Raw genomic sequence first — 24,369 nt, forward strand, 5'->3', positions numbered from 1 at the left:
CTTTGTGACATCAACTGATGTAAAAAGGGCTTTATAAATAAATTTGATTGATTGTCAGCTGGTTGACTTTGTACTCAGGTGTAACTGGACAATAACATTTCCCTCTCGTGCAGATCCATATTGTCTGGTCAATAAAGCAATAGAGCGACTCACAGGCGCAATTAGGGTTTAGCGCTTTGCGCAAGGGCACGTCTATAGATTGTTCATCTTTTTGACTCAGGAATTTGAACCTTTTTCACTCAGGAATTCGAACCAGTGACCTTCTGGCTATTGTCCCAACACTCTTAACCACTAGGCTACCCACAGTGGGGTCTGAAATGATTGACACCCTTATAAAGATGAGCAAAAATGACTGTATAAAATATATTATTCAAATACTAAGCTGTATTCATGCAACCAAAAAATTGTGAAATTATATTATTTAATACTAATACAATTACTCTGAGAAAAATGTTATGTTGAACAAGTAATACATTTTTTTCTCAAAAAGGTAAGGGTCAGATTATTGACACCCCTGTTTTTAATATCTTTCAATACCTCACCTTGCGATGATAATGACACTGAGCCTTTTTCAACAACAAGAACATTTGTTGGAGAACACACTGGGAGGGATCCTAGACCATTCCTCCATACAGAATCCTTCCAGATCCTTGATATCCTTTGTCTGCGCTTATGGACTACCCTTTTCAATTCAAACCACCGGTTTTCAATGGGTCTCAAGTCCGTAGACTGAGATGGCCATTGTGAAACGTTGATTTTGTGTAAAATTAACCATTTATTTATTATCTTGCTGGAAGATCGATGGTACTGGGTAAAGTTTATAATGCCATTGACCTTAACAAGGGCCCCAGGACCAGTGGAAGCAAATTAGCCTCATAACATCATAGATCCACCACCATATTTTACAGTAGGTCTAGGTTTTTATTCTGCTCATGTATTCTCATTTTGACACCAAACCCACCACTGGTGTGCGTAGCCAAAGAGCTGAATTTTCATGTCATTTAACAAATGGAAATGCCTGGAGTTTGCTAAATGACATTGGCACTTGGATTGGTCAGCTGACATGAAAATAGAGCTCTTTGGCCACGCACACCATTGGTGGGTTTGGCATCAAAATGAGAAAGCATGAATTGTATTAGTATAAAATAATATAATTTTCCCATATTTTGAGCATACAATATACAGTAGCTCAGTATTTGAAGTATTTATTTTATACAGTCATTTTTATTCATCTTTATCAAGCGTGTCCCCACTTCATATAAATTTGTCTTAAGAATAAAAGTATACTTATTTCTGAAGTATGAAATAATACAGTTGGTAAAGAAGCTGCAGCACAGCTGCAAGAGGAGAGGGACTACCCACTGGGCACACACTGGTTGAATCAACTTTGTTTCCACGTTATTTCAATTAAATTACGTTGAACCATTGTGGAATTTTTATTTTATTTACATCTGTACCCAATGGGTACATAAACTGTTCCTTGTTGAATATGTATTGGAAAGAGAACCGGACAAGCCGCTGTGTATTCTTTTGTCAAACTAACGAGGAGCTGAAAAAACAGTCATATTTTAGCTTTTTTAGGACTGTTGCCGATAAGATTGGGAATTCAGAAAACCCAATTATTCCGGTCTGACATCGACTCCACTTGTAATGAAAAGTGGATGAAAATAACACCTCGAATCACTGTGTTCTAGCTGTTTCCATCTTTACTCCTCCTAGAAATAGAGAAGCATGACTCATCCACATCCACCTATTATGATAATGGATGTTTTCATCATGAAGACAGGCAAAATGTGAATTACAAACAATTGGTTGCTCAGTTAACACTGGATCCAAATACAGGACAGCAGCACCCTCGCTTGTTGTGTTGTGTTCCATATGAACAGGGCATAATCCTCTGAAATGAAAGACGGATATGGTTGGACTTGTTAGTTTCATTTCCCCCTGAGGAGCGGCCAGGGTTGACCACCCCTGCCCACGCCGTGCCCCTCAGACTGGGCTAACCCAAATAAACACCTCTCCCAGAGGCACTCCACAGACACCACAGGAGGCTTCATCCTGCTATTGCTTGGGAGCGAGAGGGCTGGGTTCCTGACTTTACAAAAAGACTGAGTCAGGCTCTGAAGAGGCTCTGCGGAGGCTGTCAGAGTGGGCCACTATTTGTGGCCGAAGCATAAATCGGAGAAAAAATACTTCAAGCACCCCACCTCAAACTTGTATTTAAACAGATAATTTAAAAAATGCTTGCTATTTCCTCACAGAAGATGATGTCATGTTGGCTCATAGGCTGAGCTAGCCAATCAGCGGTCTACTCACATTCTGTTATTGGGGTGCACCCACACCATTCTAACATAGAAAAGCTGTTTTTTAAACATAATTACACATTTTTAGAAGGAAAACCATTTCACTCATATTGTAATTAATTATTATGGGTTATGTTCATAGAAATCTGGAAACACAGAACAGTTACTTTAAAGGGTAGAATCACAACACATCCTGTTAAAATGTGTAACCTGGGTCTGCTGGCCATGTGCCTCGACTAACAGAGAGGGGAAGAGAAGAGAAGGGTCTGGGCCCCGGGGTGTGCTTATGCAACCAATGATCCTTTTGTTAGTGATATCACCATCCTCATCATCAGGGCTATAGAATAATTAACTCCGTAGCTGGCCCCTGCGTCAGTGGAAATTCCACAGCCACTGGAATCTGTGGGAGAATGTAGAAGTGACTGGGATGAGCTCTGGGTGGGATGTGGGCTACAGTAGATTTTGGGAGTGATTTATGTCACATAGTTGAGGAGTATTTCTGGGTAGAGGAGTATTTCTGTCTGTAATAAAGACCTTTTGTTGGAAAAAACATATTTATTTCAATTGTCTGATTTCCTTCTATGAACTGTATCTCAGTAATATCTTTGAAATTGTTGCATGTTGTGTTTATATTTTTGTTCAGTATATCTTAAAAAATGTGAACTATGTAGTTAATGGAAACAGATTATGTTTGAGGGGGTGGATAATTAAGTTAAAACATTATTATTTTTCCCCTCAGCTCCCTTCAAAGGAGAAAGAAGAGCACAGTTTGATATAGAAAACTTCTACCCAAGGCCTTGTTCACCATCCAGAGCTTCCTCGGACCACGTAAACGTCCTCTGTCTAATAAATGTGTATTTCCCTCCCTCTGGTGGTCAGCTGCATCATTACATCAATTTATATCACTTCACTGCAACTTTAGGTTAGATGGGCATTCCTTAGAAAAACATTTATCCAGCTCGACTGCTTCACAGCACAGACATGGCAAAGAAATCGCTGAATTTGTGCGAGCAGGCAGATCTAAATACATAACTTTCATATAACTATAATAAAGCATGCAATCTACACACTTCCTTAAACCTAAAATAAGTAAATAAGTAATATTGTGTGGAAGTCAAACATTTGTTTTACGTGTGAGGCAGAGACATTGCATATGCTCAGAATGACAAAATCCAGCCCATCTCCCCTTGTCTATGAGGGAGAAATGCTGTTTAAATGGCCCAAATGTTGATTTAGACATTCACAATATTAACAGATTTTGACTATCACTAATGCAATGATATGTTTGGTAAAGTAATAAAGAAGGTGAAATATTTTGGGTAGATGTTCCAAAAACAGGATATAACTATATATGGACATATTATTAAGTATGAAAAAGATTATTCATTCACAATAAAACATTTTTTCAAAATTATCATTTTGGATTTATTCACAAACATCCTATATTTGCTTTATTATACTTTTATTGTGTACTAGATCATATGGGTTTATTTTTTTTATTTTTTTTATCAGACATAAATGAACAATTCCAGGTGAAAGCTAAAGGACAAAGATTTCTGGGGGGGGGGGGGGGGGGTTTGTTGACTAAAACCATAGTGTGTTGACTAAGATTGTTGACTAAAACCATAGTGAAACAGTGCAAAATGGCTGTCAGCTCAACTGCTTTTAAGGATAGGCAAACATTTTAATGAGTGATCTACAAAGGGGATCACCATTGACTAATTGACTAATTATTTTAATAAGCCCCTTTAACCTTTGCCATGTTTTAAACTAATGTGTGTGACATAAAAAGCAGCAGCAGTGGCGAAACTAATGGCATGTAACATCAGCATGTGGGCTGATTGACCTGCAGTCAGGAAGCAGAGGAGCGGTAACTAGGCCTATAATAATGTTCTAAGATTAGGCCAAGACAAGTCAGTCCACACATTGTAGTCTCTTCTAAGGCTATCTGCACAGTATCTCATAGGCTGACTTCTTCCTCAATAATCGTCCAGCAACCCCATACTTCTTAGTTCTTCTTATGGCTATTTTTGGGAACTTGTTGACTTTTAGAATTCAGAAGAAGTTTGTCTGCTGCCCTGGGGGACTCGGATGCAGGCGAGCTCATTCCTTTCAGTGGCTGGGGTAGTGCGGTGTGGTTCATCACAGGCATACAGAATAGATTTCTGTGCCGAACGCCTTTATAAAACATCATCAATGAGACAAATATGCAATTTCAAGGTTATGCATGGCATGGATGTAGTCAACATTTGTATTTACAACCATCCTAAATTCGATCAATAATTTGCCTATGTACCTACGTACCTTGAGCAGCAGGCTGCCGAAGAAAGAACCTACTGGGGCACAAATTAAACTTCTATTCCACGTTGGTTCAACATAACTTAATTGAAATGACATGGGAACAACATTGATTCAACATGTGGGCTCAGTGGGATAACATTTGTTCCACAATTGTTTCAGAGGCATTCATGGAATGAAATGGAATGTTGCACTAGCCTAGCCATTTTGTATTATTATTTTTATTTCACCTTTATTTAACCAGGTTGGCCAGTTGAGAACAAGTTCTCATTTACAACTGTGACCTGGCCAAGATAAAGCAAAAGTAGTGCGAAAAAAACAACAACACAGAGTTACACATAAACAGACATACAGTCAATAACACAAAAGAAAAATAGAAAAATCTATGTACAGTGTGTGTAAATGTAGAAGGGTAGGGAGGTAGGCAATTAAATAGGACATAGAGGCTAAAATAATTACAATTTAGCATTAAGACTGGAGTGATAGATGTGCAGATGACGATGTGCAAGTAGAGATACTGGGTGCAAAAGAGCAAGAGGATAAGTAACAATATGGGGATGGGGTAGTCGGGTATGCTATTTACAGATTGGCTGTATTGTCGACTGTAAAGCTAGTGTCCATATATTTAATCTCTAGTGTGAAGTTCTTTAATTGGCCATTTAATTATGATTGTTCGTTATGTTTGTCATTATAGGCTTAGGATAAATGATGATTCTGATGATGATGATGATGACCACTTCGTTTTCGGAAATAGAACAGTTGTCAGTTTTTCATTTCAGATGAAGTGACTTGTTCAGTACCAGGCCATCATCCATAAGAGTGGCGCATATGGACACCTAGTGGAAATAATGTGTAAATCCATTTATCGTGTGATCTTGGCCAGGGATACAAGTGGTATAAATATCATGATCCTGGCCATTCTGATCGCTGCTAGTGAGGGAGGCTGGTTTATGGTTTATGAAGAAAAAAAAACACTGTCGCGTTCCAGTATTCTATTTACAAGACAGAGAGTAAAGCAGATGCACATGTAAGTAGTCTACATTTACATTAGGAAAACCCATCATAATAGGCTATTTATTACTTGTAGGCTATGTTAAAATATCATTTGGATGTCTGAAGAATATGCATAGACAATGTGTTAGACATTGGTGAGCCTCTATCAATCATTTCTACAATCATATGTGGTTCTGTTCCATTTTCGTTTAAAGGGGCTATCTACATTTCAAACAATAACAAAGCAGACAGAGCTATGAATACAAAGACCTTCCATGCTATCAAAATTATCGTTTTAACCATATTTTTTTACTGTAAAATGTTTGTTTACAATTAAATGAGCATATATTTTGGGTTCTGATGGGGTTCGACAGTTGAACTAAGCTCACGAGGCATGTATAAGCTATATTCTTAAAAGCTACGGGTAGCCAAATCGCATTCATTTTAAATTACAAAAATGGATGCAGCAATCTCAGATTGCCCCTTTAATTTGGTATATATAATTGAATTGTTTTGAATTAAAACAAGGTGTTTATGGGTTTCCTCTATTTCCTCTCCTTCAGTGTCTGCTCCTATTCGGATATGAATAAGAAATAAGGCTTCAGCGCAAAATTGCGATTGCATTTTCCCACGTGCGTAAAAGGTAACAACACGGCTCCACACTAGGACGCTTTGCCTTGACACCTGTTAGACGAAAAGCCAAAGAATACGCGGTACTTTAAAACAACCCTCCACTGTTTAAAGGTGGCTGGACGTTGCTGCAAGTGCATTTTGGGCGTCGCACGAGGACTGGCAGAGGATACGGTCAACGCAATGGAAAGTACCATATTAAATGAGCAGGACTTTTGGTCATTCAACAAATCCTGGAGGAACTCAACCCTTGGCAACGGGACCACGGGGGGAAACCAGACTAACCCCCTGAAACGGAACGATGAGGTGGCTAAAGTGGAGGTGACCGTGCTCGCCCTGGTCCTGTTCCTGGCCCTGGCTGGGAACCTGTGTGTTCTGGTGGCCATCCACACCACCAAGCACACCCAGTCCCGAATGTACTACTTCATGAAACACCTCAGCATCGCTGATCTGGTGGTGGCTATATTTCAGGTCCTGCCACAACTTATCTGGGACATTACTTTCCGTTTCTATGGACCCGATATCCTGTGCAGGTTGGTGAAATACCTTCAAATCGTCGGGATGTTCGCCTCTACCTATGTGCTTGTTTTGATGTCCGTAGACAGGTGCTTGGCGATTTGTCAGCCGCTTCGGTCTCTGCAAAAGAGAAAGGACCGCTTCTATGTGATTATATCGTGGGTCCTCAGCCTATTGTTCAGCAGCCCACAGATGTACATATTTTCTCTGAAGGACGTTGGAGCCGGAGTGTATGACTGTTGGGGCGACTTCGTGGAGCCCTGGGGTGCCAAAGCGTATATAACTTGGATTAGCCTTACCATCTACATTATACCAGTGGCCATACTGAGCCTTTGCTATGGGCTAATAAGCTTTAAGATATGGCAAAACTTTAGAATGAAAACCAAGAGGGACCAGTGCATAAGCCTCACCCCGAAGACTTCGAAAGGCCATGCGCTCGCCCGGGTGAGCAGTGTAAAGCTCATCTCCAAAGCGAAGATAACCACCGTTAAAATGACATTTGTCATAGTCCTGGCGTATATTGTTTGCTGGACACCTTTCTTCACCGTGCAGATGTGGACGGCTTGGGATCCAGCGGCGCCCCGGGAAGGTAAATTTAAACTTCACCTCGAAAATAACCAGTACAATGCAGTGCGGTGAGATTATGTGCGTAATAGGAGCTACTTTAACGAGGGGCTTCGCAATTCTAGACGGAAGCAATTATTTATATGTACATTTTAAAGTTAAACGACAATGAATGTCCATGGTTAATTTAAGCGCTCAGAACGTATTCTGCCTTGGAGTGTATCATGCGGCGTGCGTAATGTTGCATGCGGTGTACTATTATTTATCAGACTTCGGCATTCTGCGCACCGGAGCAGCCCACAGCTCCAGTAATGGTGTACGTAAATACTTAAATCATTACGAATAGCAAATAGCCTCGATGGTAATACAAATATACAAAGATACACTATACAGCCTTTGCCATTGACAGTCAATTGAAATTCGCACAATATTGGACACTGCACTTTTACACATAAAATGTTGGCCAACCTCAGGAACGTCAGAGGATGTATGCCAGAGGATGTATTTGTAAGATTAGACGCATCATATGGAGTAGCCGCCCACCCACACAGGCAGTGGATGAAATGACAACAGAAATTTAGATAATTTCGCAGCATCTCATTATATGCCTCCAGCCAACCAAAATGCCATGTTGCAAATGAAGCTCTGCTCACCTATCGAATGTTATGGTGACTTGTGGAGATGCGGGTGCAACAATCCGAATATGTATGGAATAATGTTACATTTGCAAAAAAAACATTATTCGTTTTATTAATTTCATATAGGCCTATATAAGCCATCAACATATCCTTCATTTTTGAAAAGTTTTGAATTTGACAATGGTTGTCCAGAATTGGTACAGTTTGTTTTATGAAGACAAAAAAACACCACCACCGTCCATTTGATTCACTCTCTATAACGAACAACAACAACATTGACAACAGTGATCTTATTAGGCTACAATACCCCTCCACTGAAGCGAAGCAAATTATCCTACGCACGATAATTTACATGCAAGCAAAATAAATCACTGGAAGCAGTCTTTCATGAGTGTAACCTGCGTGGTTTGCGCGCATCTCTGAGGCCCACCCAAGCATCCGAGCCTGCCTGCAGTTAATCATTAGTCTGATTATACATGTACGCCGAGCTATTGTTACCTGGGCGGCACATCGGCGTGCAAGTGGGGCCACGCATGTCATCTCCTCAGTCCAGCACACAGGGCAGCGGCACGGCACGACACCTAGAGCTCTTCGATGGCGCAGCGGACAGTCCACTGCAATTAATCTCTTAATGACCCGTTTTATGGCCACATCCAATGTTATTCATTAATTCATTGGTTTTCGTCAAATATGCTTTTGCTGTTGGCAGTGGCGATTTTAGCATATAAATCTTGGTGGTGCAAAAAAAAAAGTGGGATGTATGCCAGCAAAGCCAGTCCACAACACAACACTAAACAATACATGAATTGCACTGTAACGGTGACAAACGGTGCCCACAAACTGTTAGGGTCTACATAAAGCTGAGTCCCAACAGCAGAGTCCCAACAGCATTTCCAACACCTTACCACTGCTACACATGGCTATCAGCAGAGCCTTGTCTGGCAGCGAAACAGTTCATTCAGCCTCATTTACTGTCTTTTAAAAAAACAGCTGATATGGCTGAATTGTTTAAACAAATGTGGTTTCTTCTGACAATTGAGATGTACAAACTATGGCATAAGGGGACGAAAAGCGAATAAGAGGAAATACGTAATTTCGATTAAGACATTAATGAGCGAGCTAGGACAGACATAGTCAATTTAACTATTTGTTCAACACATTTTAAATGTACAGCGAAATAATTCAGAACATGGGCCGCCCTTACAGTGCTCTCCCTGTACACCAAGTCAGAACCATAAGATAAATAAAATAGGCATATAAGCAGACAATGAAAGCTCTTACAATATTCTCATCTTGCCTATGCCGTTCGGCCATCGCTCATCCATATATTTCTATGTACATATTCTTATTAATTCCTTTACACTTGTGTGTAAAAGGTAGTTGTTGTGAAATTGTTAGATTACTTGTTAGATATTACTGCATGGTCAGAACTAGAAGCACAAGCATTTTGCTACACTCGCATTAACATCTGCTAACCTGTCTGGGCTAGGGGGCAGTATTGAGAATTTTGGAAAAATATGTTCCCATTTTTAACTGCCTCCTACACCAACTCAGAAGCTAGAATATGCATATTATTGTTCAGGTTTGGATAGAAAACACTCTGAATTTTCTAAAACTGTTTGAATGGTGTCTGTGAGTATAACAGAACTCCTATGGCAGGCAAAAACCTGACAAGGTTTCAAGCAGGAAGTACCCTGTCTGACAAGGAGTCGTGCGTCTTGCATCTTTTTATTGAAAAGTAAGGATCTTAGCTGTAACGTGACAATTCCCAGGGCTCCAATAGGCTCTCAGAGCCCGCGAAATAACTGAAGGTTTACGAGGGAGCCTCAGGTTGAAACATATTATCGCCTTTTGTAAGTGGATGCTCCGAGGACCTTTGAATGATGCGCGTGCATGAGTCGCTTCTGAGGAGAAATTTTATTCGGCTGTTTAGGCTCAATGCATACTCCCGGTCGGAATATTATCACTTCTCTACGACATAAATGGCATAAAAATTGGTTTTAAACAGCGGTTGACATGCTTCGAAGTACGGTAATGGAATATTTAGACATTTTTGACACGCCAATGCGCCATGCGCGAAACCGGGAAGAAGCATTCTAGAACTCACGAACAAAACGTCGCTGTTTGGATATAACGATGGATTATTTGGGACCAAACCAACATTTGTTATTGAAGTAGAAGTCCTGGCAGTGTATTCTGATGAAGAACAAGCAAGGTAAGAACATTTTTCTTATAGGAAATGTGATTTTGGTGGATGCTGACCTGGGTGGGTATCTAAATAGCTAGCCCTGTAATGCCGGGCTATGTACTTAGATTATTGCAAAATGTGCTTCATCCGAAAAGCTATTTTAAAATCGGACATATCGAGTGCATAGAGGAGTAATGTATCTATAATTCTTAAAATAATTGTTATGCTTTTTGTGAACGTTTATCGTGAGTAATTTAGCAAACTGTTAGTAAATTCAACGGAAGTTTGCCGGGGGTTATGCGTTTTCTGAACGTCACATGCTAATGCAAAAAGCTGTTTTTTGATATAAATATGAACTTGATTGAACAGACATGCATGTATTGTATAACACAATGTCCTAGGTGTGTCATCTGATGAAGATCATCAAAGGTTAGTGCTGCATTTAGCTGTGGTTTGGGTTTATGTGACATGATATGCTAGCTTGAAAAATGGCTGTCTGATTTTTTCTGGCTGGGCACTCTGCTGACATAATCTAATGTTTTGCTTTCGTTGTAAAGCCTTTTTGAAATCGGACAGTGGGGTTAGATTAACGAGATTCTTGTCTTTAAATAGCTGTAAAATAGTCATATGTTTGAGAAATTGAAGTAATAGTATTTCTAACGATTCAAAAATCGCGCCACTGGAATATCAGTAGCTGTTACGTAGGTGGGACGAAATCGTCCCACATACCCCAGACAGGCTAACCATGTTTATGTGACCAATAACATTTGATTTGATTTGATCATTACGTTTCTCAAAAACAGGTTATAGGCTACATGTGCACCACCAAGTCAGAACAGTAAGCAACATTTTAAGAGGTGAAAATAGACCAAATTATTAGAGTGAGGCACATGGGCTACTAACAGCTTACTACACAACATACACTTAGTATTACCTTCTTAGCTACAGTATATATATCTCCCTGCCATATTACATAATTTATGCAGAAGCATACAATCCATTTTTGGACTCACCTTGTTGTGCTGTGCTCACTTGAACAGGAAGGTGGCGCGGCGGTCCTTCTTGTGGACAAATTTTATCATCAAACTTTGTCATCAAAGTTTGGCATTCTCTGGATTTATGGTGCTTTCAAGAGAACTGGGAACTCGCAGAAAAAAAGTTTGAATCATGATGACGTCAGCGATCTTCAGGTCATAGCTCTAGAAAGAGGCCCGAGTTCCCAATTTACAATTCCGAGTTGGATGAAAGTTCCAAATGTATTTTTCCAGTCGTGGCTCATTTTTCCAGAGTTCTCAGTTATCTTGAACTCACTAAAGTCAGATTTTGCAGTTCCGAGTTAACAGTTGTTTTGAGTGCAGCACAAATCATGCTTCATTGACAGCATGGCCAATGTGGAATGATTATATTTTTAAACTAGGAAAAGAGACCCTTAATCTTAGACTTGGGACCACACAGCCATTCCACTGAACAGCAGGCTAGTGATTGCTTTGCAGGCTAGTGAACAGCAGGCTTGTGATTGCCTCTTCTGGCTGTGCCGGGTGGAGATTATAACAGAACATGGCCAAGATGTTCAAATGTTCACAGATGACCAGCAGGGTCAAATAATAATATTCAACACAACTGTTCTCTTCTGTTCTGTTCCCTTCTGATTTCCACAGCAGCAGCATCACAAATGATTTCCCAACATTTCAAGACAAAAACCAGGAAATAAAACGAGGTGGTAAACAGTTATTAGAATCCCCAAACAATCTTGCATTACAAGTGTATGGAAAAGTATAGAAATAACAATTCTCAGCCAAAGTTATTTTTTTGTAAAAAGTAGAGTAGATGTCCGCGCCCCCATGGAAATATAATTAGCATAATCAAAACCCCCCATCCAAATCCATCTGTTTAAGCTAGAGATAACAGTTTTTGCAAGGGCTGCGTCTCAATCCAACGCATCCGCCAATGGCAGCCTTCAACATATGCGTTGGAAGGTGGCCAAGCTACAGCTGTGTTTGTCAGACCATGAGACATCCCAAAAATCGGTCTTGTCACAGAAACGTCTGTAGCGTCAGAACGGTTTGCCCTACAGACAAATATGACCACTCTATGGAAAGATGAGACTTGTTTTTCACCAGCCTCACAAGACTCATCTGAAGGAAGTACAGTATATATGGAAGTGGTTTAGTGCCCCCAAATATTTTGTATGGGCAAAATAGATAATAATTTCCTGATCTTTCTTATATCTTTCTGATATAGAACAGACACTATGTTTATTGATTAAATTAGTCACTCCCTGGACATGCTTCCCGACTTACAGAATAACGCCTCACCAAAAGGAAGTGTTTTTTTTTGTTTTTGTGTTGGAGGTGGTCGGGTCCGGGTGTCAGTACCGGAGCTACCAGGGAGGCCTCAGGTGGTTCGTCGGACTCTCATGCCTCAGCTGGCTTGACAGGGTCCCATGCCTCGGCGGGTTTGACGGGTTCCCCTGCCTCAGCTGGCTTGACAGGTTCCCCTGCCTCAGCTGGCTTGACATGTTCCCATTCCTCGGCGGGTTCGACGGGTTCCCCTGCCTCAGCTGGCTCGACAGGTTTCCATACCTTATTGGGATCGATAGGCTCCCATGCCTCAGCTGGGTGAAAAGATTCCCGTGCCTCAGCCGACGCAACCGGGGAGTTTTCAGCCGGGTCATCAGGCTCTCACGCCTCAGCTGGTTTGTCAGGTTTCTACGCCTCAGTGGAGGCAACCGGTCCGCTCCTGTTGCCCGGGATCGTCCCTTTGGTTGGCGTCCTGCGGCTGGAGCTCCGTGCCAGGGAGGGGGTACTGTCACATGTGCTCTCTCTCCAGCGCTCTAGGTCGCGATGCTCCCGTGCCTCAGCTGGATCGACAGGTTCCCGCGCCTCAGCAGGTGACCGGTTCGCTCCTGGTCCCCGGGATTGTCATTTTGGTCGGCATCCTACGGCTGAAGCCGCGCGTCGGGGAGGTTGTACTGTCACGTGTGCTCCCTCTCCGGCCTCTAGGTCACCAGGCTGCTGATTATTGCGCACACCTGTCACCATCGTCACGCGCATCAGCGCCTAATGACATTCACCTGGACTCCATCACCTCCTAGATTACCTGCCCTATTTATGTCACTCCCTTTGGTTCCTTCCCCAGGTGTTGTTGTTTCAGTTTCATGTCTGTGCGTTGTTCGTGTTTCTTGTTTTGTATTATGTTCCGTTTATTGATTAAATGATTCACTCCCTGAACTTGCTTCCCGACTCCCAGAGCACACGCTAGACTATCTGTTGTTCCATGTAGTGAATCTTTTATTTGTTGAGTTTCTATGGACTAACAGCAGTAAGGCCAATGCAGTTGTATTGCCATATTGGGCATTAACTCTCACGGATACACAGGGGATGCAACATGGTGCAAATAGTTTATTTTCACTATACGTTTCCATAAAATACAATTGGAAAATCCATAATATATTGGCTTTAAAATGGAAAGAAAGTAGCTTATAAACTATTTGAAAGCAGCCATTGTGGAAGAGAACCTGGCTGCATGTGGCTATGGAGAGATAAGGTTTCCATTAGCTAGCAGCACCACAGCCAGCAGAGTGAGCCCAGACAGCCGTACAGACTAATGGCTATTACTGAGGAGGCCATTAGTAACACATGCAGTACTTTGCTAATGTTTGATAAGGACCACATCACACTGCCTATTACCTCCATCATGGCAGAAAATGATGTCAGCATTACACCTATTCACATTCAGATAACAACCTATCAAGACACACTTGTAATACTATTCTGATTAAACTATAATGTAGGATTTAAGTCATGACACTTTATTACAGAGCAGATTATTTGACATACCCCTTGATAGAGCTAAAATAACCTGTAGCTTCCTTTTCTTGCCACAGAGAAGCTAAACTGTAAATTGGAAACATCAGTTAGTACAGAATGGTTGTCAGTGGTGTTTTTCCTCCTCGAAAACCATTATACATTGGCTCCCCAGAGATGGGCTCAAATAAGAGAATTTTCCACCACTCTCGCAATAAAATCAAACTGCAAACACAAAAGTTCAAGTTCTCTGTTTCCTGCTTTCCCTGAAAAGGGGTGAACTCAGCAGAAACATGATTCCCAAACAGCAACCCACAGCAATATCATTGATTGAAGCTTCATGTGGACCTGTGCTTCCTCCCTCTTGCTACACAACAGTACCATAGCTCACATTTAAGGGATTTAGGACTTGAATACCTTCTCCTACTCATATAAACAAACGCACTCTAGAGTGCACACATGTAAATACATAATCACACACACACACACACACACAGTGTACAAAACATAGACTAACCAGGTGAATCAAGTCAAAAAGAATCAAATGTTATTTGTCACATGCGCAGAATACAACAGATGTAGACCTTACCGTGAAGTGCAGGTGAAAGCTATGTATGTGACCTCCTGGGGGTACAACTCAATATTAGGAAGGTGTTCTTAATGTTTTGTACACTCAGTGTATAATATATACATATAGTAATACTACAGTACTATAGTCTTTTTTCATGTGGGTATCTTGAGCTTGTTCCTGTGGGTTTAACACTATATTGTAATTTGTTTTGAATGGCAACATAATGAAGAAAACTGGCTAAACCGTAAATGTTTTTTACCAAGACAAAGTTTGCTGCCTATGTTGTCTCAATATTGATTATCAGGTGCTGATCTGCAGCATCCCATCTATGAGTTATGTTCATGCCCATCCATACCTGAGTGTATAGCCTTCATACTCCCCAAGTTGCCTCACCCTCTGCTCTGCTGTATGATGCTGACTGGCAGTGACTCCATCGATCAGCATTCTGTGGTAGAAATTCTATAGTAAGAGAGACTTCAGATTCTTTCAAACAACAACATTATTATAAGATTTGCAGAAATGAAGGAATCAACCATCACTAAGAATAGTTCAGAGTTGAAAGCTCAACGAACAGAGTTGTCTCTCTCCTTTTATAGAAAGTACATCCTTTTATCTTTGTGACAGTTAGCAGTTGTACAGAAACAGGCCCTGGGAACAGAGTTGTAAAAAGTAATTTAGCTCGTCTGTGTAGATCAAGATAGCTGATATTGCCACCATTCTCTGTTCCTCCCAGCAATTCCCACATAGCTAAATTCCTGCCGATCGCAAGCACAGGAGGTCACATACTGCGGTCGCACCCAAAAAGTTTGTATCAGTAAAAAATACTAGCATGTAATAATGGACAATTATTTAAATAAAAAACATTATGTCTAATTAAACAGTTTAGTATGTAATGAATATGAATTTCCTCCACAAGTCTGCCTTGTCCCCATGGACTCCTTTTGTCCATGGCCACGGTGTGCTCCTCCCTGCATTTAAAGAAGCTTTATTAAAGAGACACCAAGCCTCATTGTTGTTATTGTCATTCAGAAAGTAAAGTTTTCTTTTTAAAATATATATATATATTTTTTTTACCCCCTTTTCTCCCCCAATTTCATGGTATCCAATTGCAACTCCTGTACAGACTCGGGAGAGGTGAAGGTCGAGAGCCGTGCATCCTCTGAAACACAACCCAACCAAGCCGCACTGCTTCTTGACACAATGCCCACTTAACCTGGAAGCCAGCTGCACCACCGTGTCAGAGGAAACACCATACACGATGGGACAAAGACATCTCTGCCAGCCAAACCCTCCCCTAACCCGGACTCTGGGCCAATTGTGCACCGCCCCATGGGTCTTCCGGTCGCAGACAGCTGCGACAGAGCCTGGACTCAAACTCAGAATCTCTATTGGCACAGCTAGCACTGTGGAGGCCTTAGTAAAGTGTTATTAAATATAATGTTAGATGCGCCTTTTATTAAAATACGGAAGTCCTTTTCAGTTGTGTTGACTCAAACAATCTGTGATTAGAGACTAAATAGAGAGTTATTGTACCAGCTTCCATTTAAGGAATTAATAGTGTAGTGCATCTGATAGCCAGGTCAGTGGTTGGCTGAGAGCCAAAACAGAGTCTTGTTTTGGAATTCTACTGCTTAGCTTCTCTGGCAGTGAATCATCTGAAGTGCAGTCTTGATATTAAACTCAGATGATTGTAAATAATTGTCTTTCTTAGAAGAGGAAATAAAATAGTTTGATGTTGTGTCAGCCTTTATGAATGTGCTAAAGAGCCTAAACCGTGGCCATCAGTCAGGACCTGACAGCAGATTTACGAATCAAGGGAAAGATTCTAATTTGCCAGTTTAGTGTGATTGATTGTCTCTTGGTAAATGGCACCATGAGCTAATCTACCAAAGGTTATTTATCATCATAATTCCTTCCTTCAAATGACATCTTGGCCCCATTCTCACCCGTGCTCCACCTTTTACAAAGCCATAAAACATTTTTATAGACATGATCTGGCAAGACATTTTTTTAACTAGGCAAGTCAGTTAAGAACAAATTGTTATTTACAATGACGGACTACACCGGCCAAACCTGGATGACGCTGGGCCAATTGTGCACCGCTCTATGGGACTCTCAATCACAGCCAGTTGTAATACAGCCTGGATTTGAACCAGGGTGTCTGTAGTGACACCTCTAGTACTGAGATGGAGTGTCTTAGACCGCTGTACCCCTCAGGAGCCCATATACTGTATGCTATTTAGCATAGCATACAGTATATATTGAATGTACTGTAGCATACACAGAACATTCATTTACATTTGGACCATTATTATTACTGGTAAATACTTCCAAACACGGAAGCTCTGGATTTGCCAGAGCTTCAAAGAAGCTGTGTGTAAGTGTTAGCCCGTGTTTGTCTGTTTGACTGCTGCTTAGTGCCCCTTGTGGTGTCTCTGGGTCTCAACCACCTGTCATGCCTCAGTGAAAAGATAATCGATTCAATGCCAAGATGCATTCATTCATATCCCTCCCTACCTCACATCTATCCAAGAGCACGGTTATGAGTGTGAGAGAGGAAACGTATTGAGTTATTAATTCATCTTTCATACTGCCTTGTGTTCCTTTGAGATTTAAGTTGTGTCATTTTGTGGCTCAAAGTAAGCTACAAAGCAATGGAATTACAGAGTACCTACTTCACTAGCTGCAGGACATCCTAATGCTGCAGGACATCCTGATGCTGCAGGACATCCTAATGCTGCAGGACATCCTAATGCTGCAGGACATCCTAATGCTGCAGGACATCCTAATGCTGCAGGACATCCTAATGCTGCAGGACATCCTAATGCTGCAGTTCATCTTAATGCTGCAGTTCCTCCTAATGCTGCAGGACATCCTAATGCTGCAGGACATCCTAATGCTGCAGTTCATCTTAATGCTGCAGGACATCCTAATGCTGCAGGACATCCTAATGCTGCAGGACATCCTAATGCTGCCTCTTAATGCTGCAGGACATCCTAATGCTGCAGGATATCCTAATGCTGCAGGACATCCTAATGCTGCAGGACATCCTAATGCTGCAGGACATCCTAATGCTGCAGGACATCCTAATACTGCAGGACATCCTAATGCTGCAGGACATCCTGATGCTGCAGTTCATCTTAATGCTGCAGGACATCCTAATGCTGCAGGACATCCTAATACTGCAGGACATCCTAATGCTGCAGGACATCCTAATGCTGCAGTTCATCTTAATGCTGCAGGATAACCTAATGCTGCAGGACATCCTAATGCTGCAGGACATCCTAATGCTGCAGGACATCCTATTACTGCAGGATATCCTAATGCTGCAGGACATCCTAATACTGCAGGACATCCTAATGCTGCAGGACATCCTAATACTGCAGGATATCCTAATGCTGCAGGACATCCTAATACTGCAGGATATCCTAATGCTGCAGGACATCCTAATGCTGCAGGACATCCTAATGCTGCAGGACATCCTAATGCTGCAGGACATCCTAATACTGCAAGATATCCTAATGCTGCAGGACATCCTAATGCTGCAGGACATCCTAATGCTGCAGGACATCCTAATACTGCAGGATATCCTAATGCTGCAGGACATCCTAATACTGCAGGACATCCTAATGCTGCAGGACATCCTAATGCTGCAGTTCATCTTAATGCTGCAGGATATCCTAATGCTGCAGGACATCCTAATGCTGCAGGACATCCTAATGCTGCAGGACATCCTAATACTGCAGGACATCCTAATGCTGCAGTTCATCTTAATGCTGCAGGATATCCTAATACTGCAGGACATCCTAATGCTGCAGGACATCCTAATGCTGCAGGACATCCTAATACTGCAGGACATCCTAATGCTGCAGTTCATCTTAATGCTGCAGGATATCCTAATGCTGCAGGACATCCTAATGCTGCAGGATATCCTAATACTGCAGGACATCCTAATGCTGCAGGACATCTTAATGCTGCAGGACATCCTAATGCTGCAGGACATCCTAATGCTGCAGGACATCCTAATGCTGCAGTTCATCTTAATGCTGCAGGATATCCTAATGCTGCAGGACATCCTAATGCTGCAGGACATCCTAATGCTGCAGGACATCCTAATGCTGCAGGACATAATGACTTGTCATATGACTGAGTTTACTTTGTTTTGTATTACCTTTACATTGTAGTTATCTAGTAGATCAATTCCACTTCACTCTTGCATACTGAAAGTTGTTTCCCACATGTCGGCCCTATCCCCGGTAAATGTGTGTCCTCCCTGCTCTGACACTGTAATCACCAGACAAAAGAATGGGTTACAGTGTTCACATCGGGACACTTGTGCTCATATAACTCACAGCCTTAATGACTGACGGATCAATTAGTCCCTATTTACTCGGTTGTGCTCCTGTGCCCTTCTGCTGATTGCTCCCAGTGATTTAGATTTGAGCAACCTTCGTATTTGAGCTAGAGGGCCAGCCATTAAAGATGATGTGAGAGGAATATTGGAGGAGAGGGACATATGGAGAGAGATTAGCAATCACCAAGAAGAGGTTAAATACAGGATATGAGACAATTCCATTAAAGAATTCCAATTCAGAAAATGTTTTCTAGTGTCAAAATTGACTACTAAGTGTAAATAGGATAAAATTGGTCATAAAGTCAGTCTCGTCCCAAACAGAGATTTGCGAGATGGTAGGAAAAAATGGTATGTCACAGAATGAAGGATACCGTAACAGTTTTCATTGGGTTGGATTTATTTCAATCTTGCCCAAATGCCCACAGCTGGCAGCACCCAAGTAATCATCAATTCGGAACGCAGCTGCACTGCACGCGACCCAATCGTAATGCCCATGGTCAATTTGGTTTGGCATTTGATATCCTTACGGGGCTAGTTAGGGACCTTCAGTATATTAGACAATGTACATGGAACAATATTTTTAAATGTCAACATCACCAAAATCCAATGACTTAAAAAAATGAAATCTACTATACATTTTTGAAATTCATTTACACAGTGGCGGTGCTAGCTTGTATGGCTCCCTGGGCGAACCCCCCCCTTCAGCCCCCCGCCAAAAAATGAAAAGCACCATTCTGCACTAACTGTCATTTTTATTCAGACATTCGGAACAACACAAATAAATAATCATAACATTTAAAACGATATAAATATAAAAATAAATACAAAAATAAGCCTCTTAAATATCAAAAAGAAGTAACAAAGACAAATAGAAACAAATTTGTGTTGATTTGGCACTCAGGCATCAATACATTACCCATCCCCCAACACTGTCAACCAAGAGTCAAGACTAAACCAATTCACCTTGGTGGTGTGCAGACTGGTTTTATATTATTCTTAACAATTTCGCACAAACCATAAAAAAAATGCATCAATATGTCTGTGAAACTATATATTCACAGTGTTATGAATGAATTGTGGTTTATTTGGTAGCATTTCGTAGTGATGATTTTACTAATTGCATTAGTACTGTTCAAAGTTAGAGGTGCGCTATTTGATAGATTTCCCCGCACCCCCTACCTCGGGCTTCCAGTGGGGAGACCTGAGGTCAACCTACCCCCGCTCTCCCTACCTCGGGATTCCAGTGGGGAGACCTGAGGTCAACCTACCTCAGCCCCCCTCCCCATCTCGTACTTCTGAATGGGAGACCTTCCCAGGCAGTAGCCTGCCTTGCTCACAAACTAGAATAAGGCCGCCCACTCCGACAAAGTTAATTGACCCACAGTCTCACACAGTGACATGATATCATTGACGTGACGTGCAAATGAGCGATAGAAAACCAATCGCGCAAATGTCACCCTTACGATTTTTTTTTTGTGCAGCTCACCCCGGTAAGATGCCACCCTGGGCGTCTGCCCATGTCTCCTATACCTAAATCCGCCACTGCATATACACATATTGAAAGCATTTAATGACACATTGACGGACCCAAACTAGCCCCATAGATAGGCTATCCAATCAGTAGCGGTGTGTGGGTAAAATCCCTGGGGAAGAGAAAGAGAGAGAAAGGGTGAAAGGAGAAAGGAGAAAGGGAGAGATAATTAAGATGTAAATGGTTTCCTCATGTTTGTCCTTAGAAGAACCAGAGGATAATTTCATAATGAGACCAGCAGTCATGTTTATAAGATGTTAAGCACTGTCTGAAATGTAGATCATTACAACGTGTGAATGAGATCAATGGAAATCGATCGATCCAATCAGATATCATCTTTAAAAATGTATAGGCAATTTGCAATCAATAAAAATCTAAGTGTTTGTGTGTGTCTTGTTTCCCCAGCCATGCCCTTCATCATCTCCATGCTGCTGGCCAGTCTGAACAGTTGCTGTAACCCGTGGATCTACATGTGCTTTGCGGGCCACCTGTTCTCAGACCTGAGGCAGAACTTTGTGTGCTGCTCGGCCCGCTACCTCAAGTCCTCCCAGTGCCACTGCGAGCGTGACAATGACTCCAGCCGCAAAAGCAACTCCTCCACCTACGTCATCAAGAGCACCAGTAGCCAGAGGAGCGTCACACAGACCTCCACCACATGAGACGCCCTCACTCCCCACAATGGTACCCCCCCAGTCAGAACTGTAAACCCCTCACACACACCCTCCAACACCGCCCCAGACCCACATTTCTCCTTCCCCTACTGTTGTCCTGCTCCGGGGGAGGCTCACCTAAAACTATTGCACTGATTTTTATATTTCGTCTCAGACATGGTTTGTCAAGAGTAAATTGAACAATTGATTGTTGTACTGATGGAGATTTATTTGGGGACATGTTGAACGCCTCCACTTACAGGGAAATATCCTGTCGCAGTTCAGAGTGAGTCATCCATTGATTGTGTTTTCAGACTGATGGATTTACATATTTGGTCTGTGGAGGAGGACAGGAGATGGTAAATGAAAAATGAAGCACTGACTGTCTGTCACTCCCAACCAAGGAGAGGAGGGAGCTGTGTTCTCCTCACCATGGACTTAAAGTCCATTAACATAGGCCTCCCATGCCACAGACTTCGTGTCAATCAGATCTTTTATGGTGGTTTGGATTGTGAATACTGACCAAGACAGAGTGACAATTCTTATTAATTTTGTCAGCCTGAAGGTAAAGCTACTCTCCTCTTACATTCCTTTGCACATATTGACATATAGGATGTCTTCTGTGCTATGTTGCTCATGTCTGTTGCATCACACCATCCGTTAGGTCACACACACAGTAGGTTTCAACTATTACACAGTTTGTGAAATGACAACTGCCATATCTGTCATGCTGTAAATGTTTACTTACTTAATTTTACAGAAGGCAACTCAATAAACTAGCTACCATTTTCTTCTAGGATGAACACAAACATCCAAATGTATTTCTATGAAGATTGTGGTGTACATTGGCAAAAATGTTCCTACATAATGACTCTGTCTGTACTTTTTGAGTGGTAGGCTGACGTCTTCTTCATTGCAAAATAGGATTGAGAAAATGGATTACACACACTCAGAACACTCAGAATTGGGAGAGCAATTTCATGAATCCTGCTTTGATCTATCTGGATTATTCAATGTAATTTAGAACCTATTGCATAAAGAGGGTGACCTGCCTTAATTATGAAGCTACTTGAAACTCTGGTCCTTCTGCACATCACAAATGGCAGTATTATTTTATTTTACTTTTTACAAAGTTGGCTTCTGCTTTTACTGTAAACGTCATGATTTTCAATTTATCCTTAAACCTACTGAACTTTTAATAGAAAACATAATTACCTTATTTGCATTTAGAGTGTTGTATTTTGGAAAGTACGTACTGTATGTATCTCTTATTTATTTGAAATAAATTGTTTGTGTTCTATCAAGTGAGTCTGAAATGAATTTTTTTGTGCATCAAATGGAGTTGAGCCTTTTAGACCTCATAACTTTAGAAAAAAATATATTTTATTTAAAAAAAATACTATTCTATGATAAAAAAGGGTGGCCATTTTTCTACCTGTTAGGTCCATAATCCTAACAGGGTGTAAATTTGGAGCCCAAATTAGCCATAGCTCTGTGAGTGAGCAAGATTGAGCTTGCATAACCCCTCAACAGGATTTTTACTTCTCTACCAAACATATTTTAACATTTTGAAATGTTAATGGAGAACTATAACAAACTAACACGGTTCAAAGTGATATCAAGGGCACACAGCAAATCTTAAATAAAATAATAATAAATACAATAATCATGAAAAAAACATTATTGTTGATAGAGAATTTAACTAGGACTATAAAATAAATATATTATTATTTCAATGCTAATATTTCTCGTGGAAGTTGATGAATAGAATGGTCCAACACACCAAGACAGTCGTGAAGAGGGCACGACAAAGCCTATTCCCCCTCAGGAAACTAAAAACCTTTGGCATGGGTTCTGAGATCCTCAAAAGGTTCTACAGCTGCAACATCGAGAGCATCCTGACTGGTTGCATCACTGCCTGATACGGCAATTGCTCGGCCTCTGACCCCAAGGCACTACAGAGGGTAGTGCGTACGGCCCAGTACATCACTGGGGCTAAGCTGCCTGCCATCCAGGACCTCTACACCAGGCGGTGTCAGAGGAAGGCCCTAAAAATTGTCAAAGACCCCAGCCACCCCAGTCATAGACTGTTCTCTTTACTACCGCATGGCAAGCGGTACCGGAGTGCCAAGTCTAGGACAAAAATGATTCTCAAAAGTTTTTACCTCCAAGCCATAAGACTCCTGAACAGGTAATGAAATGGCTACCCGGCCTATTTGCATTTCTGTGCCCCCCCAACCTCTCTTTTTATGCTGATGCTACTCTCTGTTTATCATATATGCATAGTCACTTTAACCATATCTACATGTACATACTACCTCAATCAGCCTGACTAACCGGTGTCTGTATGTAGCCTCGCTACTTTTATAGCCTTTATAGTCTTTTTACTGTTGTTTATTTCTTTACTTACCTATTGTTCACCTAGCACATTTTTTGCACCATTGGTTAGAGACTGTAAGAAAGCATTTCACTGTAAGGTCTACACCTGTTGCATTCAGCGCACGTGACAAATAAACTTTGATTTGATTTGATAACACCCAGGGACATGTCAAAAACACCTATATCCAGTGAAAAAAAGTGTTCAAAATGCATAGAATTCCCTGTCAAGATACATATTTTTGTGTTTTTAAGGTAAAGGACACTGACCTTCTACTTATTAAAGCCTTTTGGAATCCACATTTTACACTAAATAATAAGTGATATTTCCTGGGGACAGAAAAGGCACCACATTGTAGGAATGACCCAGCTCATAAAGTATGTTGAACTTCTGTAATCTTAAATTGTAATTATTGTGCACATACATACATGTCATAGAAAGATAGGAAAAAGACTTGGGATGGGATAATGCTACTTTTATAGGCATGGCCTTACGTGTTTGGATCCAGACCACTGGTTCTCAGATGGCTTTTCTATCCCTACCTTCCAATGAGAATGACTGGTCCACCTGGTTACAAAAATAAGTTTGTAATTTCCACTTTAAAATCTCAGACTTGATTTTCCCTTACAAAAAGTTTATCAACCCCTACAAAAATGTATTATAATCCACATAATAATTAAAATGTCCTGTTGCCTGCAGGATTATTTTACTACTGTAGCAAACTGGTTCAAATTAAGATCCTACATCTATAGAGGCCAAGAGGATGCTGCACTATTGTACTGTGGTCTCAAGGTCTCAAGACTCTTGTGAATGTTTAGAAATAATAATAATCTGTGATATCAATTCAAAGAAACACAAATACTGCTCTGGAATATTTATAGCCACAGTCTTATCCATCAAATAATTATGTGCAAATGCTGATAGAGCAAATTCCCCACAGATTAGGTTAG

At 41.2% G+C, this 24,369-nt stretch overlaps 1 protein-coding gene across 1 annotated transcript; it reads left to right on the top strand.

The window, feature by feature from the left end:
• Positions 1–5,548: 5,548 nt before the first annotated feature.
• On the top strand, positions 5,549–22,346 carry LOC115150526 (isotocin receptor-like). Its single transcript, XM_029693932.1, has 3 exons — positions 5,549–5,628; positions 6,158–7,329; positions 20,798–22,346. The coding sequence occupies exons 2-3, from the start codon at positions 6,408–6,410 to the stop codon at positions 21,049–21,051; spliced, it is 1,176 nt and encodes a 391-aa protein (XP_029549792.1). The 5' UTR covers positions 5,549–5,628; positions 6,158–6,407; the 3' UTR covers positions 21,052–22,346.
• The last annotated feature ends 2,023 nt before the right edge of the window (positions 22,347–24,369 follow it).

The sequence above is a fragment of the Salmo trutta genome, chromosome 16 (assembly GCF_901001165.1).
Source record: "Salmo trutta chromosome 16, fSalTru1.1, whole genome shotgun sequence".
Lineage (NCBI taxonomy): Eukaryota > Metazoa > Chordata > Actinopteri > Salmoniformes > Salmonidae > Salmo > Salmo trutta.